Source organism: Chiloscyllium plagiosum, unplaced genomic scaffold (genome assembly GCF_037043375.1).
Source record: "Chiloscyllium plagiosum isolate Xiang-an unplaced genomic scaffold, Cpla_swu_hap1 HiC_scaffold_15, whole genome shotgun sequence".
Classification (NCBI taxonomy): Eukaryota; Metazoa; Chordata; class Chondrichthyes; order Orectolobiformes; family Hemiscylliidae; genus Chiloscyllium; species Chiloscyllium plagiosum.
The window spans coordinates 65,837,492-65,853,717 of record NW_028270153.1 but is presented as its reverse complement, the minus strand read 5'-3'; the positions used below and the strand labels follow the sequence as shown (position 1 = coordinate 65,853,717).

Sequence of the window (16,226 nt, the reverse complement as noted above, 5' to 3'; positions counted from 1 at the left end):
TCTCTCTCTCCCTCTGACTCTGCATTCAGTCTCTCTGACTGTGTTCAGTCTCTCTCTCTCTCCTTCTGACTCTGTATTCAGTCTCTCTCTCTCTCTCACACACACACTCCGTATTCAGTCTCTCTCTCTGTCTCTCTGTCTCTCCCTCTGACTCGGTATTAACTCTCTCTGCCTGTATTCAGTCTCTGTCTCTCTCCCTCTGACTCTGTATTCACTCTCTCTGACTGTATTCAGTCCCTCTCTCTTTCTCTCTCTCTGAATCTGTATTGTCTCTCCCTGACTGTATTCAGTCTCTCTCTCTCTCACTTCCCCTCCCTCTGTATTCACTCTCTCTGTCTGTATTCAGTCCCTCTCTCTCTCACTCTGACTCTGTATTCACTCTCTCTGACTGTATTCACTCTCTCTGACTGTATTCCGTCTCTCTCTCTCTCTCCCTCTCACTCTGTATTCCCTCTCTCTGACTGTATGCAGTCTCTCTCTCCGTCTGACAGTGTCTTCACTCTGTCTGACTGTATTCAGTCTCCCTCTCTCTCCCTCTGACTCTGTATTCTTCTCCTCTGACTGTATTCAGTCTCTCTCTCTCTCCCTCTGACTCTGTATACACTCTCTAAGACTGTATTCAGTCTCTCTCTCTCTCCCTCTGACTCTGTATTCAGTCTCTCTGACTGTATTCAGTCTCTCTCTCTATCCCTCTGACTCTCTATTCACTCTCTCTGACTGTATTTGGTTTCTCTCTGACTGTATTCAGTCTCTCTCTGTCTCTCTCACCCTCTGACTCTGTATTCACTCTCTCTGACTGTATTCAGTCTCGCTCTCTCTCTCCCTCTGACTCTATATTCACTCTCCCTCTCTCTCCCTCTGACTCTGTATTCCCTCTGTCTCTCTCTGACTGTATTCAGTCTCTCTCTCTCTCCGTCTGACTCTGTCTTCACTCTCTCTGACTGTATTCAGTCTCTCTCTCTCTCCCTCTGTATTCACTCTCTCTGACTGTATTCAGTCTCTCTATCTGACTGTTTTCAGTCTCTCTCTCCCTCTCCCTCTGACTCTGTATTCACTCTCTGACTGTATTCAGTCCCTCTCTCACACTCTCCCTCTGACTCTGTATTCAGTCTCTCAGACTGTATTCAGTCTCTCTCTCTCTCTCCCTCTGACTTGTAATCACTCTCTCTGACATTATTCAGTTTCTCTCTCTCTCTGACTCTGTCTTCACTCTCTCTGACTGTATTCAGTCTTTCTCTCTCTCCCTCTCACTCTGTATTCACTCTCTCTGACTGTATTCAGTTTCTCTCTCTCTCCCTCTGACTCTGTATTCACTCTCTCTCTCTCTCCCTCTGACTCTGTATTCTCTCTGTCTCTCTCTGACTGTATTCAGTCTCTCTCTCTCTTCCTCTGAGTGTGTCTTCACTCTCTCTGACTGTATTCAGTCTCTATCTCTCTCTCTCTGACTCTGTATTCACTCTCTCTGACTGTATTCAGTCTCTCTCTCTGACAGTATTCAGTCTCTCTCTCTCTCCCTCTGATTCTGTATTCAACCTTTCTGACTGTATTCTGTCTCTCTCTCTCTCCCTCTGACTCTGTATTCACTCTCTCTGACTGTATTCAGTCCCTCTCTCACACTCTCCCTCTGACTCTGTATTCACTCTCTCTGACTATATTCAGTCTCTCTCTCTCTCTCTCTCTCCCTCTTACTCTGTATTCACTCTCTTTGACTGTATTCGGTCTCTCTCTCTCTCTCCCTCTGCCTCTGTATTCACTCTCTCTCTCACTCTGACTGTATTCAGTCTCTCTCTCTCCCCCTCTGACTCTGTATTCTCTCTCTCTGACTTTATTCAGTCTCTCTCTCTCTCTCCCTCTGAATCTGTAGTCACTCTCTCTGACTGTATTCATTCTCTCCCTCTCTCTCCCTCTGACTCTGTATTCAGTCTCTCTGACTGTATTCAGTCCTTCTGACTGTATTCAGTCTCTCTCTCTCCGACTCTGTATTCACTCTCTCTGACTGTATTCAGTCTCTCTCTCTCTCTCTCTCTCCCTCTGACTCTGTATTGACTCTCTTTGACTGTATTCCGTCTCTCTCTCTCTCCCTCTGGCTCTGTATTCACTCTCTCTGACTGTATTAAGTCTCTCTCCCTCTCCCTCTGAATCTGTAGTCAGTCTCTCTGACTGTATTCAGTCTCTCTCTCTCTCCGTTTGACTCTGTATTCAGTCTCTCTCTCTCTCCGTTTGACTCTGTATTCAGTCTCTCTGACTTTATTTACTCTCTTGCTTTCTCTCTCGTCTCAGCTGCGTTATCTGCATATTCCATCGTTTCTTAAGTACTTTCTCTCCGCCCTTGAGCAATGAATTGCACTTTGTCTTAATTTTACATTTTAATCATATTATGTATTGTATGACTGTCACTGATGTAGGTGATATGGTGAGGCAATCTATCTCTGTACTTTTCAAGTGAATGTACGTGTGACAATAGATCTCTCTTCTATTCTAAATGGCGCTTTGTCGAGTCAGCCACCTGGTCATTGAAATAACCCCGAAACCTCATGTTCCTTTCCCCTGTCAACTCTCGAAAGTTTATCTTGCCCACCTGACTCCTTTACTAAACTGTTCAGCTGCTGCCTTTACCCTCTTAGCCCCTGACTACAGTTCAGTTGTGCCAGCCAGGGTTATGTACTGTCCTGTATTGATGCCAGTGTGGTGGGCAGCACTGACTCTCCCCTGCAGTGCCCCTCACCCTCGGAAGCACTCTCGTCCCCTCCCATATATGTTGAGCAATAATTTCATAATTATTGGGATTGAATATCCAGGGATATACATCCTATCAAAAAGATAGGCAGTTCGGCAAAGGGGCTGGCGTTGCCATATTAGTAAGAAATGAAATTTAGTCAATCGTAAGAAATGAAGTAGTGTCAGATGGTGTAGAATCTGTGTGGGTAGAATTGAGCAAACGCAAAGGTTAAAACATCCATAGTTGGAGTTATGTACAGACTTCCAAATATGGTCAGGAGCTGGGGCACAAGATACACTATGAGATAGAGAAGGTGTGTAGGAAAGGCAAGGTTACAGTGATCATGAGGGATTTCAATATGCAGGTGGACCGGGAAAATCAGGTTGGCAGTGGATTGCAAGAAGAGGAATTTGTGGAATGTCTATGAGATGGTTTTCTGGAGCAGCTTGTGGTGGAGACCACGAGGGGATAGGCAACACTGGATTTAGCGCAGTATCATGAGGCAGACCTGATAAGGGAGCTCAAGGTGAGGGAACCCTTCGGAGGCAGTGATCATAATATGATTGCATTTACTCTGCAATCTGAGACGAGAAGATAGAATCAGAGGTAACAGTATTACACCTGAATACACCTGAATCATTCCTGAAGAAGGGCTTATGCCCGAAACGTCGATTCTCCTGTTCCTTGGATGCTGCCTGACCTGCTGCGTTTTTCCAGCAACACATTTTCAGCTTACACTTGAATAAAGGCAACCACAGAGGCATGAGGGAGGAGCTGGGCAGAATTGACTGGGACAGGACCGTAGCAGGAGAGACAGGGGAACAGCAGTGGCAGGAGTTTCTGGGAGTAATTCAGGAGAGACAGCAGAGATTCATCCCGAGGGAAAAAGAAGCGTATTACAGGGAGGACGAGGCAACCGTGGCTGACTGGGGAAGTCAGGGATAGCATAGAAGCAAAAGAGAAAGCATATAACGTGGCAAAGGGCAGGGGGAAACCAGAGGATTGAGATGCTTACAAAGACCAACAGAGGGCAACAAAAAAAGAGATAAGGAGGGAGAAGGTTAAATTGAAGGTAAGCTAACCAGTGATATAAAGAAAGACTGTCAGAGTTTCTTTAGATATATAAAGGTCAAAAGAGAGGCAAAAGTGGAAATTGGGCCACTGGAAAGTGATGCTGGAGAGATAGCAGTGGGGAACAAAGAAATGGCTGAGGAACTGAATAATTGCTGCGTACAAGTCTTCACAGTGGAATATATGAGTAATATTCCAAAAATTCAAGAGAGTGAGGGGGAAGAGCTGGGTATGGCGACCATCGCTAAGGAGAAGGTGCTGGAAAAACTGAATGAGCTGAAGGTGGATAAATCACTTGGACGACATGGACTATACCCCAGAGTTCTAAGGGAGATAGCTGAAGTGATAGTGGAGGCGTTAGTGGTGACCTTTCAGGAATCGCGAAAATCAGGGAGGGTCCCAGAGGACTGGAAAACCGCGAACATCACACCCCTGTTTAAAAGGAGAGTAAGGCAAAAGATGGAAAATTACAGACGGATTAGCCTAACTTCAGGGTAAAATTTTAGAGTCCATTGTGAAGGATGAGATTTCTGAATACTGAGAAGTGTTCGGTGAAATAGGGCAAAGTCAGCATGGTTTCATCAAGGGGAGGTCACGCCTGACAAATCTGCTAGAATTCTTTGAGGGAGTAATGAGCAGGTTAGACCAAGGAGAGCCAATGGATGTTATCTACCTGAATTTCCGAAGGCCTTCAGTAAGGTGCCACACAGGAGGCTACTGAGGAAGATAAAGGGCCCATAGTGTCAGAGGCAAGGTGCTAGCATGGAGAGAGGCTTGGCTGTCTGACAGAAGGCAGAGAGTGGGGATTAAAGGGTCCTTCTCAGGATGGCAGCTGGTGAGAAGTGGTGTTCCACAAGGCTCAGTGTTGGGACCACAACCTTTCACTTCATGCATTAACAATCCAGATGCAGGAACTGAGGGCGTTCTGGCTAAGTTTGCAGACGATACAAAAATAGATAGAGAGAGACAGGTAGCATTGAGGAGGCAGGGAGGCTGCAGAAGGATTTGGACAGGTTAGGAGAGTGGGCAAAGAAGTGGCAGATGGAGTACAACGTGGGAAAGTGTGAGGTCATGCACTTTGGTAGGAAGAATAGAGACATGGAGTATTTCAAAATGGAGAGAAAATTCAGAAGTCTGAAGTGCAAAGAGACTTGGGAGTTCTAGTCCAGGATTCTCTCAAGGTAAGCTGGCAGGTTGAATCAGTAGTTAGGAAGGCAAATGCAACTTTGGCATTTATTTTGAGAGGCCTTGAATATAAAAGCAGAGATGTACTTCTGAGGCTGTATAAGGCTCTGGTTAGGCCACATTTGGAATATTATGTGCGGTTTTGGGCCCCATATCTCAGGAAGGATGTACAGACCCTGGAGCGTTTTTAGATTAGATTACTTACAGTGTGGAAACAGGCCCTTTGGCCCAACAAGTCCACACCGACCCGCCGAAGCGGAACCCACCCAGACCCATTCCCCTACATTTACTCCTGCACCTAACACTACGGGCAATTTCCCATGGCCAATTCACCTGGCCTGCACATTTTTGGACTGTGGGAGGAAACCGGAGCACCCGGAGGAAACCCTCGCAGACACGGGGAGAATGTGCAAACTCCACATAGTTAGTCACCTGAGGCAGGAATCGAACCCGGGTCTCTAGCGCTGTGAGGCAGCAGTGCTAACCACTGTGCCACCGTGCTGCCCATGTTCATAGGAGGTTCACGAGAATGGTTCCAGGAATGAAAAGCTTAACATATGAGGAACGTTCGAGGACTCTAGGTGCGTACTCGATGAAGTTCAGATGGATGGGGGGATCTAATTGGAACATACAGAATACTGAATGGCCAGGACAGAGTGGATGTTGGGAAGATGTTTCCATTGGTTGGAGAGACTGGGACCCGAGGGCACGGCCTGAGAGTAAAGGGAAGACCCTTTTAGAACAGAGACAAAGAGATTCCCTCTTCAGCCAGAGGATGGTGAATCTATAGAATTCCCTGCCACAGAAGGCGGTGAAGGCCGGGCCATTGAGTATATTTAATGTGGAGATGGGTAGGTTCTTGATTGTCAAGGAGATCAAGGGTTATGGGGAGAAAGTGGAAGAATGGGGTTAAGAAACTTATCAACCCTACTGAATGGTGGAGCAGGGCCGATGGGCTAATTTCTGCTCCTATGTCTTATGGTCTTATTATCTCCTGAGTATTCCAGCAGCCTGCCTCCAACCCACGCCTCGGCACTCCCCATTTTCCCTATCGCAGTGACCCCCCGAAAACCTAAACTGTTGGACCGTCACCCAAACCCAACAGTGACTGACCAGATCCCTGTCTGACCTCAGGGCATCTCCCTCAGAGGACAAATCCCCACATTAACCTTCACTCTAACTCCATCCATAACGCTATCGCAAAATCCCGGATTAACCCTAACCCTAACCCTAACCCTAACCCTAACCCTAACCCTAACCCTAACCCTATCGCTAACCCTAACCCTAACCCTAACCCTAACCCTAACCCTAACCCTAACCCTAACCCTAACCCTAACCCTAACCCTAACCCTAACCCCAACACCAACCCTAACCCAGCTTCTTGACAGAGCACAAATCCCCAGATTGATCCTAAACCTAACACTAACCCTGATCCAAACCCTTGCCCAAACCCGATCCCAAACCCTAACCCTAACTCTAACCCTAACCCGAACCCTAATAGTTACCCTAACTGTAACCCAAACCCTAGATTGAAACCATTCCTCATGAATGACTTGGAAATGTGATCTTGGTGCATCTCCCTGACAGAGCTCAGGTCCCCAGTTTGGCCCAAATCCTAATCTTAAACCTAACCCTAACCCTAATCCTAATCACAGCTCCACAGATCCCCAGGTTGACCCTAAACCTAGCCCTAACTGCTACTCCTATCACAGAGAACCCCATATTGACTCTAACCCTAACCCTATTGTACAGATCCCAGATCAACTTTAAACTGAACCTATTGCACAAATCTCCAGAATAATCTGAACCCTAGCAGTGACCCTAGCCCTAACCCTAGAATCTGACTCTGACCCTGACCCTAGCCCTAACCCTAGAATCTGACTCCGACCCTGACCCTAGCCCTAACCCTCTCACTAAAGTCTCTAGATGAACCCTCATCCTAACCCAAGCTCTAACCCTAACCCTGACCATTAACGTAATCCTAACCTTAATCCTAATCTAAAATCCAACCCCAATCCAAACCCTAACCCTAACATTTATCACAACCCTAACCCTAACACTAACTCTAACTACAACCCTAACCATAACACAAATCCCAATGCTAGCCCTAGCCATAACCCTAATCCTAACCTTATCTCTAATCCAAACCCCAACCCATCCCTAACACTAACTTGAAATGCAATTCTAACCATAACACAAACCCCAATGCTAACCCTAACCATAACCTTAATCCTAACCTTAACTCTAATCGGTGGCTCGGTGGCACAGTGGTTAGCACTGCTGCCTCACAGCGCCAGGGACCCAGGTTCAATCCCAGCCTCGGGCGACTCTCTGTGCGGAGTTCGCACATTCTCCCAGTGTCTGCGTGGGTTTTCTCCAGGTGCTCCGGTTTCCTCCCACAGAAATACACCATGACGATGTGGTCGGGCTGCTGGGTGCTGGGTGCCAATCTCAGTGGATGTAGGAGGTTGCTGATCATGGAGCTTGCCCTGAGATTGCAGGGGCTGCTGGGTGAGAGAGATACCTCAGCAAGACGCAGGAAACCTGGAGTCAAGGGGTCCCAGCCCCCAGTCACAATGGGGTCACTATGTGAAGCCTGGGGACATAGCAGCCTGCATGTTGAAGAGGCAGGATTAGGTGATAATAAGATGCTAACACATCCAAATAGACCCCTCACCACTCACTAGCCAGATCCTCATCCTGCCATCCAAGCTGAGGCACAACTTCGGACTTCCCTTTCTCATTGGCAAGGTTCACAGTTTTCCCGACCTTGGCAACTCTGCACCTTTTTATTTTCCCAGCAGCCTCACCATTGGCCAGGCCTCACAACGTCTGGGAAAAGGCTTCCCCCAGTCTCTCCCTCCCTCACAATCCATTCCATATCTCTCACCCATCAGCCAGTGGGGAAGATGACCATGTGAAATTCTCCGCTTGTTTCTCTCCAGGAGAGTATCACCAATGAGGTCCAGGTGATGAACTTGTTGAACCATGTGAATGTCATTCAGCTGTACGATGCCTTTGAGGCAAGGAGTGAGATGGTTCTCATCATGGAATAGTGAGTATTAGTGCCCTGAGGGTGACAGGGTGTGTGAGTGTGGTTTCATGTATGAGAGTGAGTGAGTGTCACTCCCTCTGTGTCAGTGTGAATCTGACAGTGTGTGTGAGTGTGACTTCATCTGTGTCAGTGTGAGTGACTACCTCAGTGTAAGTGTCAGTGTGACAGTGTGTGGGTGTGACTATCTCAGTGTCAGTGTGAGTGTGTGTGTGACAGTTTGTATGTGTGTGGGTGTCACTACCTCAGTGTTGGTGTGAGTGTGAAAGTGTGTGTGTGACTATGTCACTGTGTGTGTGTCACTGTGTGTGTGCGCAACTACCTCAGTGTCAGTGTGAGTGTGTCAGTGTGTGTGTGAGACTACCTCAGTGTCAGTGTGTGAGGGTGGGTGGGTGTGACCACCTCAGTGTCGGTGTGAGTGTGACTACCTTAGTGTCAGTGTGAGTGTGACTCTGCGTGTGTGTGTGTGTGTGAGACTACCTCAGTGTCGGTGTGAGTGACTCTGTGTGTGTGAGTGACTACCTCAGTGTGTGTGTGTGTGTGTGTGTGTGAGACTACCTCAGTGTCGGTGTGAGTGACTCTGTGTGTGTGTGTGACTACCTCAGTGTGTGTGTGTGTGTGTGTGAGACTACCTCAGTGTCGGTGTATGTGTGTGTGTGTGACAACCTCAGTGTTGATGTGTGTGTGTGTGTGTGACTACCTCAGTGTCGGTGTATGTATGTGTGTGTGTGTGACAACCTCAGTGTTGGTGTATGTGTGTGTGTGTGTGTCTGTGTGTGTGTGTGTGTATGTGATTACCTCAGTGTCGGGGTGTGTGTGTGTGTGTGTATGTGATTACCTCAGTGTCGGTGTGTGAGTGTGTGTGTGTATGTGATTACCTCAGTGTCGGTGTGTGTGTGTGTGACTACGTCAGTGTTGGTGTGTGTGTGTGTGTGACTACCTCAGTGTTGGGGTGTGTGTGTGTGTGACTACGTCAGTGTTGGTGTGTGTGTGTGTGTGACTACCTCAGTGTTGGGGTGTGTGTGTGTGTGTGTGATTACTTCAGTGTCGGTGTGTGTGTGTGTGACTACCTCAGTGTGTGTGTGTGTGTGACTACCTCAGTGTCAGTGTGTGTGTGTGTGTGAGAGAGACTACCTCAGTGTCGGTGTGTGTGACTGCCTCAGTCACTGTATGTGTGTGACTACCTCAGTCACTGTGTGTGTGTGAGTGACTACCTCAGTCACAGTGTGTGTGTGTGAGACTACCTCAGTCACAGTGTGTGTGTGTGTGACTACCTCAGTCACAGTGTGTGTGTGTGTGTGTGACTACCTCAGTCACTGTGTGTGTGTGTGTGTGTGTGAGACTACCTGAATGTCAGAGTGTGTGTGTGTGTGACTACCTCAGTCACAGTGTGTGTGTGTGTGTGTGTGTGAGACTACCTGAGTGTCAGAGTGTGTGTGTGTGTGACTACCTCAGTGTCAGTGTGTGTGTGTGTGTCTGTGTGTGTGACTACCTCAGTGTCGGTGTATGTATATGTGTGTGTGTGCGTGTGTGTGACATCCTCAGTGTCGGTGTATGTATATGTGTGTGTGTGCGTGTGTGTGACAACCTCAGTGTCGGTGTGTGTGTGTGTGAGAGAGAGACTACCTCAGTGTCGGTGTGTGTGTGTGTGTGTGTGACTGCCTCAGTGTCAGTGTGTGTGTGTGTGTGTGAGAGAGACTACCTCAGTGTGAGTGTGACTGCATGGGTGTGACTACCTCTGTCAGTGTGAGTGCGACTGTGTGTGTGTGTGTGGGTGTGACTACCTCTGTGTGAGTGTGACTGCATGGGTGTGACTACCTCTGTGTATGTGATTACCTCAGTGTCGGGGTGTGTGTGTGACTACCTCAGTGTCGGTGTGTGTGTGTGTGTGTGTGTGTGTGACTACGTCAGTGTTGGTGTGTGTGTGTGTGACTGCCTCAGTGTCAGTGTGTGTGTGTGTGTGACTGCCTCAGTCACTGTATGTGTGTGAGTGACTACCTCAGTCACAGTGTGTGTGTGTGTGTGTGTGTGAGACTACCTCAGTCACAGTGTGTATGTGTGTGTGTGTGTGTGAGACTACCTGAGTGTCGGAGTGTGTGTGTGTGTGACTACCTCAGTTACAGTGTGTGTGTGTGACTACCTCAGTGTCAGTGTGTGTGTGTGTGTGTGTGACTACCTCAGTGTCGGTGTGTGTGTGTGTGTGTCTGTGTGTGTGTGTGTGTGTGACTACCTCAGGGTCGGGGTGTGTGTGTGTGTGTGTGACAACCTCAGTGTCGGTGTGTGTGTGCCTGTGTGTGTGACTACCTCAGTGTCGGTGTATGTATATGTGTGACAACCTCAGTGTCGGTGTGTGTGTGCCTGTGTGTGTGACTACCTCAATGTCAGTGTATGTATGTGTGTGTGACTACCTCAGTGTACTGGTGTATGTGTGTGTGTGTGTATGTGATTACCTCAGTGTCGGGGTGTGTGTGTGTGTGTGTGTGTATGTGATTACCTCAGTGTCGGTGTGTGTGACTACGTTAGTGTTGGTGTGTGTGTGTGTGACTACCTCAGTGTTGGGGTGTGTGTGTGTGTGTGATTACTTCAGTGTGGGTGTGTGTGTGTGACTACCTCAGTGTGTGTGTGTGTGTGTGTGTGACTACCTCAGTGTCGGTGTGTATGTGTGTGTGACTACCTCAGTGTCGGTGTGTGTGTGTGTGTGAGACTACCTCAGTGTCAGTCTGTGTGTGTGTGTGAGAGAGACTACCTCAGTGTCAGTGTGTGTGTGTGACTACCTCAGTGTCGGTGTGTGTGTGTGACTACCTCAGTGTGAGTGTGACAGTGTGTGGGTGGGTGTGACTACCTTAGTGTCAGTGTGTGTGTGTGTGTCTGTGTGTGTGACTACCTCAGTGTGGGTGTGTGTGTGTGTGTGAGACTACCTCAGTGTCAGTGTGTGTGTGTGTGTGTGAGAGAGACTACCTCAGTGTCGGTGTGTGTGTGTGTGACTGCCTCAGTCACTGTATGTGTGTGACTACCTCAGTCACTGTGTGTGTGTGAGTGACTACCTCAGTCACAGTGTGTGTGTGTGACTACCTCAGTCACAGTGTGTGTGTGTGTGTGTGTGACTACCTCAGTCACAGTGTGTGTGTGTGTGTGTGTGTGAGACTACCTCAGTCACAGTGTGTGTGTGTGACTACCTCAGTGTCAGTGTGTGTCTGTGTGTGTGACTACCTCAGGGTCGGGGGGTGTGTGTGTGTGTGACAACCTCAGTGTCGATGTGTGTGTGTCTGTGTGTGTGACTACCTCAGTGTCGGTGTATGTATATGTGCGTGTGTGTGCGTGTGTGTGACAACCTCAGTGTCGGTGTGTATGTGTGTGTGACTACCTCAGTGTCGGTGTGTGTGTGCCTGTGTGTGTGACTACCTCAGTGTCGGTGTATGTATATGTGTGTGTGTGCGTGTGTGTGACAACCTCAGTGTCGGTGTGTATGTGTGTGTGACTACCTCAGTGTCGGTGTGTGTGTGTGTGTGTGTGTGTGAGACTACCTCAGTGTCAGTGTGTGTGTGTGTGTGTGAGAGAGAGACTACCTCAGTGTCGGTGTGTGTGTGTGTGACTGCCTCAGTCACTGTATGTGTGTGACTACCTCAGTGTGTGTGTGTGTGTGTGTGACTACCTCAGTATCAGTGTGTATGTGTGTGTGACTACCTCAGTGTCGGTGTGTGTGTGTGTGTGTGTGTGTGTGTGAGACTACCTCAGTGTCAGTGTGTGTGTGTGTGAGAGAGACTACCTCAGTGTCGGTGTGTGTGTGTGTGTGTGACTGCCTCAGTCACTGTATGTGTGTGAGTGACTACCTCAGTCACAGTGTGTGTGTGTGTGTGAGACTACCTCAGTCACAGTGTGTGTGTGTGTGTGTGTGTGACTACCTCAGTCACAGTGTGTGTGTGTGTGACTACCTCAGTCACAGTGTGTGTGTGTGTGTGTGTGTGTGACTACCTGAGTGTCGGAGTGTGTGTGTGTGTGACTACCTCAGTTACAGTGTGTGTGTGAGACTACCTGAGTGTCGGAGCGTGTGTGTGTGTGTGACTACCTCAGTGTCAGTGTGTGTGTGTGTGTGTGTGTGACAACCTCAGTGTCGGTGTGTGTGTGTGTCTGTGTGTGTGTGTGTGACTACCTCAGGGTCTGGGTGTGTGTGTGTGTGTGTGTGTGACAACCTCAGTGTCGATGTGTGTGTGCCTGTGTGTGTGACTACCTCAGTGTCGGTGTATGTATGTGTGTGTGTGTGTGTGTGTGTGTGCGCGTGTGTGTGACAACCTCAGTGTCGGTGTATGTGTGTGTCTGTGTGTGTGACTACCTCAGTGTCGGTGTATGTATGTGTGTGTGACAACCTCAGTGTACTGGTGTATGTGTGTGTGTGTGTATGTGATTACCTCAGTGTCGGGGTGTGTGTGTGTGTGTGTGTGTGTGTGTGTATGTGATTACCTCAGTGTCGGTGTGTGTGACTACGTCAGTGTTGGTGTGTGTGTGTGTGATTATTTCAGTGTCGGTGTGTGTGTGTGTGACTACCTCAGTGTCGGTGTGTGTGTGTGTGTGTGTGAGACTACCTCAGTGTCGGTGTGTGTGTGTGTGTGTGTGTGTGTGTGTGACTGCCTCAGTCACTGTATGTGTGTGACTACCTCAGTGTGTGTGTGTGACTACCTCAGTGTCGGGGTGTGTGTGTGTGTATGTGTGTGTGTATGTGATTACCTCAGTGTCGGGGTGTGTGTGTGTGTGTGTGTGTGACTACGTCAGTGTTGGTGTGTGTGTGTGTGACTACCTCAGTGTCGGTGTGTGTGTGTGTGTGTGTGACTACGTCAGTGTTGGTGTGTGTGTGTGTGTGACTACCTCAGTGTCGGTGTGTGTGTGTGTGTGAGACTACCTCAGTGTCAGTGTGTGTGTGTGTGTGAGAGAGACTACCTCAGTGTCGGTGTGTGTGTGTGACTGCCTCAGTCACTGTATGTGTGTGAGTGACTATCTCAGTCACAGTGTGTGTGTGTGTGTGGGTGTGACTACTCTGTGTCGGTGTGAGTGTGACTGTGTGTGTGTGACGACCTCAGTGTCAGTGTGAGTGTGTGTGTGTGTGACTACCTCAGTGTGAGTGTGACAGTGTGTGGGTGGGTGTGACTACCTTAGTGTCAGAGTACGTGTGACTGTGTGTGTGTGTGTGTGTGTGACTACCTCTGTGTCAGTGTGAGTGTGACTGTGTGTGTGTGTGGATGTGACTACCTCTGTGTGAGTGTGACTGCATGGGTGTGACTACCTCTGTCAGTGTGAGTGCGACTGTGTGTGTGACTACCTCAGTGTCAGTGTGAGTGTGACTGTATGTGTGTGTGGGTGTGACGACCTCAGTGTGTGTGTGTGGGTGTGACTACTCTGTGTCGGTGTGAGTGTGACTGTGTGTGTGTGTGACGACCTGAGTGTGAGTGTGTGTGTGTGTGTGTGACTACCTCAGTGTGAGTGTGACAGTGTGTGGGTGTGTGTGACTACCTTAGTGTCAGTGTACGTGTGACAGTGTGTGTGTGTGTGTGTGTGACTACCTCTGTGTCAGTGTTAGTGTGACAGTGTATGTGTGTGGGTGTGACTACCTCTGTGTCAGTGTGAGTGTGACTGTGTGTGTGTGGGTGTGGCTACCTCTGTGTCAGTTTGAGTGTGATAGAGTGTGTGTGTGTGTGACTACCTCTGTGTCAGTGTGAGTGTGACTCTGTGTGTGTGTGTGTGTGCCTACCTCTGTGTCAGTGTAAGTGTGTGTGTGTGTGACTACCTCAGTGTCAGTGTGAGTGTGACAGTGTGTGTGTGTGTGGGTGTGACTACCTCTGTGTGAGTGTGACTGCGAGGGTGTGACTACCTCTGTGTCAGTGTGAGTGTGACTGCGTGGGTGTATGGGTGTGACTACCTCTGTGTGAGTGTGAGTGTGACTGCGTGGGTGTATGGGTGTGACTACCTCAGTGTGAGTGTGAGTGTGACTGCGTTGGTGTGACTACCTCTGTGTCAGTGTGAGTGCGACAGTGGCTGTGACTACCTCTGTGTCGGTGTGAGAGTGAGAGTGTGTGTGTGTGGATGTGACTACATCCGTGTCAGGGTGAGTGTGACAGTGTGTGTGTGTGTCGGTGTGACTACCTCTGTGTTAGTGTGAGTGTGACTGTGTGTGTGTGTGTGTGTGACTACCACTGTGTCAGTGTGGATGTGACTGTGTTTGTGTGTGCGAGAGAGACTACCTCAGTGTGAGTGTGACTGTGTGTGTGTGTGTGACTACCTCAGTGTGACTGTGTGTGTGTGTGACTACGTCAGTGTGAGTGTGACTGTGTGTGGGTGTGGCTACCTCAGTGTCAGTGTGGGTGTGACTGTGTTTGTGTGTTTGTGTGTGGGTGTGACTACCTCAGTGTCGGTGTGAGTGTGACAGTGTGTGTGTGGGTGTGACTACCTGTGTCGGTGTGAGAGTGAGTGTGTGTGTGTGACTTCCTCAGTGTCAGTGTGAGCGTGACATTGTGTGTGTGCATGTGTGACTACCTCATTTGAGTGTGACTGTGTATGTGAGTGACTACCTCAGTGTCAGTGTGAGTGTGACAGCGTGTGTGTGTGTGACTACCTCAGTGTGACTGTGTGTGTGACTACGTCAGTGTGAGTGTGACTGTGTGTGGGTGTGGCTACCTCAGTGTCATTGTGGGTGTGACTGTGTTTGTGTGTTTGTGTGTGGGTGTGACTACCTCAGTGTCGGTGTGAGTGTGACAGTGTGTGTGTGGGTGTGACTACCTGTGTCGGTGTGAGAGTGAGTGTGTGTGTGTGACTTCCTCAGTGTCAGTGTGAGTGTGACATTGTGTGTGTGCATGTGTGACTACCTCATTTGAGTGTGACTGTGTATGTGAGTGACTACCTCAGTGTCAGTGTGAGTGTGACAGTGTGTGTGTGGGTGTGACTACCTCAGTGTCAGTGTGAGTGTGACAGTGTGTGTGTGGGTGTGACTACCTCAGTGTCAGTGTGAGTGTGACAGTGTGTGTGTGGGTGTGACTACCACAGTGTCAGTGTGAGTGTGACAGTGTGTGTGTGGGTGTGACTACCTCAGTGTCAGTGTGAGTGTGACAGTGTATATGCGGGTGTGACTACCTCTGTGTCAGTGAGAGTGTAACAGTGTGTGTGTAGGTGTGACTACCTCAGTGTCAGTGTGAGTGTGACTGTGTGTGGGTGTGACTACCTCTGTGTCAGTGTGAGTGTGACAGTGTGTGTGTGGGTGTGAGTACCTCAGCGTCAGTGTGAGTGTGACTGTGTGTGTGGGTGTGACTACCTCAGTGTGTGTGTGTGACAGTGTGTGTGTGTGATTACCTCTGTGTCGGTGTGAGAGTGACTGTGTGTGTGACTACCTCAGTGTGAGTGTGACTGTGTGTGTGTGACTACCTCTGTCGGTGTGAGTGTGACAGTGTGTGGGTGTGACTACCTCTGTGTCAGTGTGAGAGTGACAGTGTGTGTGGGTGTGACTCCCTCAGTGTCAGTGTCAGTGTGAGTGTATGTGTGTGGGTGTGACTCCGTCAGTGTCAGTGTGAGTGTGAGTGTATGTGTGTGGGTGTGACTCCGTCAGTGTGAGTGTGAGTGTATGTGTGTGGGTGTGACTCCCTCAGTGTCAGTGTCAGTGTGAGTGTATGTGTGTGGGTGTGACTCTGTCAGTGTCAGTGTGAGTGTGACAGTGTGTGTGTGGGTGTGACTACCTCAGTGTCAGTGTGAGTGTGACAGTGTGTGTGTGGGTGTGACTACCTCAGTGTCAGTATGAGTGTGACAGTGTGTGTGTGTGAGTGACTACCTCAGTGTCAGTGTGAGTGTGACAGTGTGTGTGTGGGTGTGACTACCTCATTGTGTGTGTGTATATGCGGGTATGACTACCTCTGTGTCAGTGAGAGTGTAACAGTGTGTGTGTAGGTGTGACTACCTCAGTGTCAGTGTGAGTGTGACTGTGTGTGGGTGTGACTACCTCTGTGTCAGTGTGAGTGTGCCAGTGTGTGTGTGGGTGTGAGTACCTCAGCGTCAGTGTGAGTGTGACTGTGTGTGTGGGTGTGACTACCTCTGTGTGTGTGTGACAGTGTGTGTGTGTGTGTGTGTGTGATTACCTCTGTGTCGGTGTGAGAGTGTGTGTGTGTGTGACTACCTCAGTGTGAGTGTGACAGTGTGTGAGTGTGTGACTACCTCTGTCGGTGTGAG

At 49.0% G+C, this 16,226-nt stretch overlaps 1 protein-coding gene across 2 annotated transcripts in view; it reads left to right on the top strand.

The window, feature by feature from the left end:
* Positions 1-16,226, top strand: part of LOC122559989 (myosin light chain kinase 2, skeletal/cardiac muscle-like) — a 393,900-nt gene that overhangs the window by 297,128 nt on the left and 80,546 nt on the right. For both annotated transcript variants that reach the window (XM_087995000.1, XM_087995001.1), the window contains one exon: positions 7,921-8,030. In XM_087995000.1, coding sequence (XP_087851126.1) covers positions 7,921-8,030 — 110 coding nt within the window. The remainder of the gene's footprint in view (positions 1-7,920; positions 8,031-16,226) is intronic.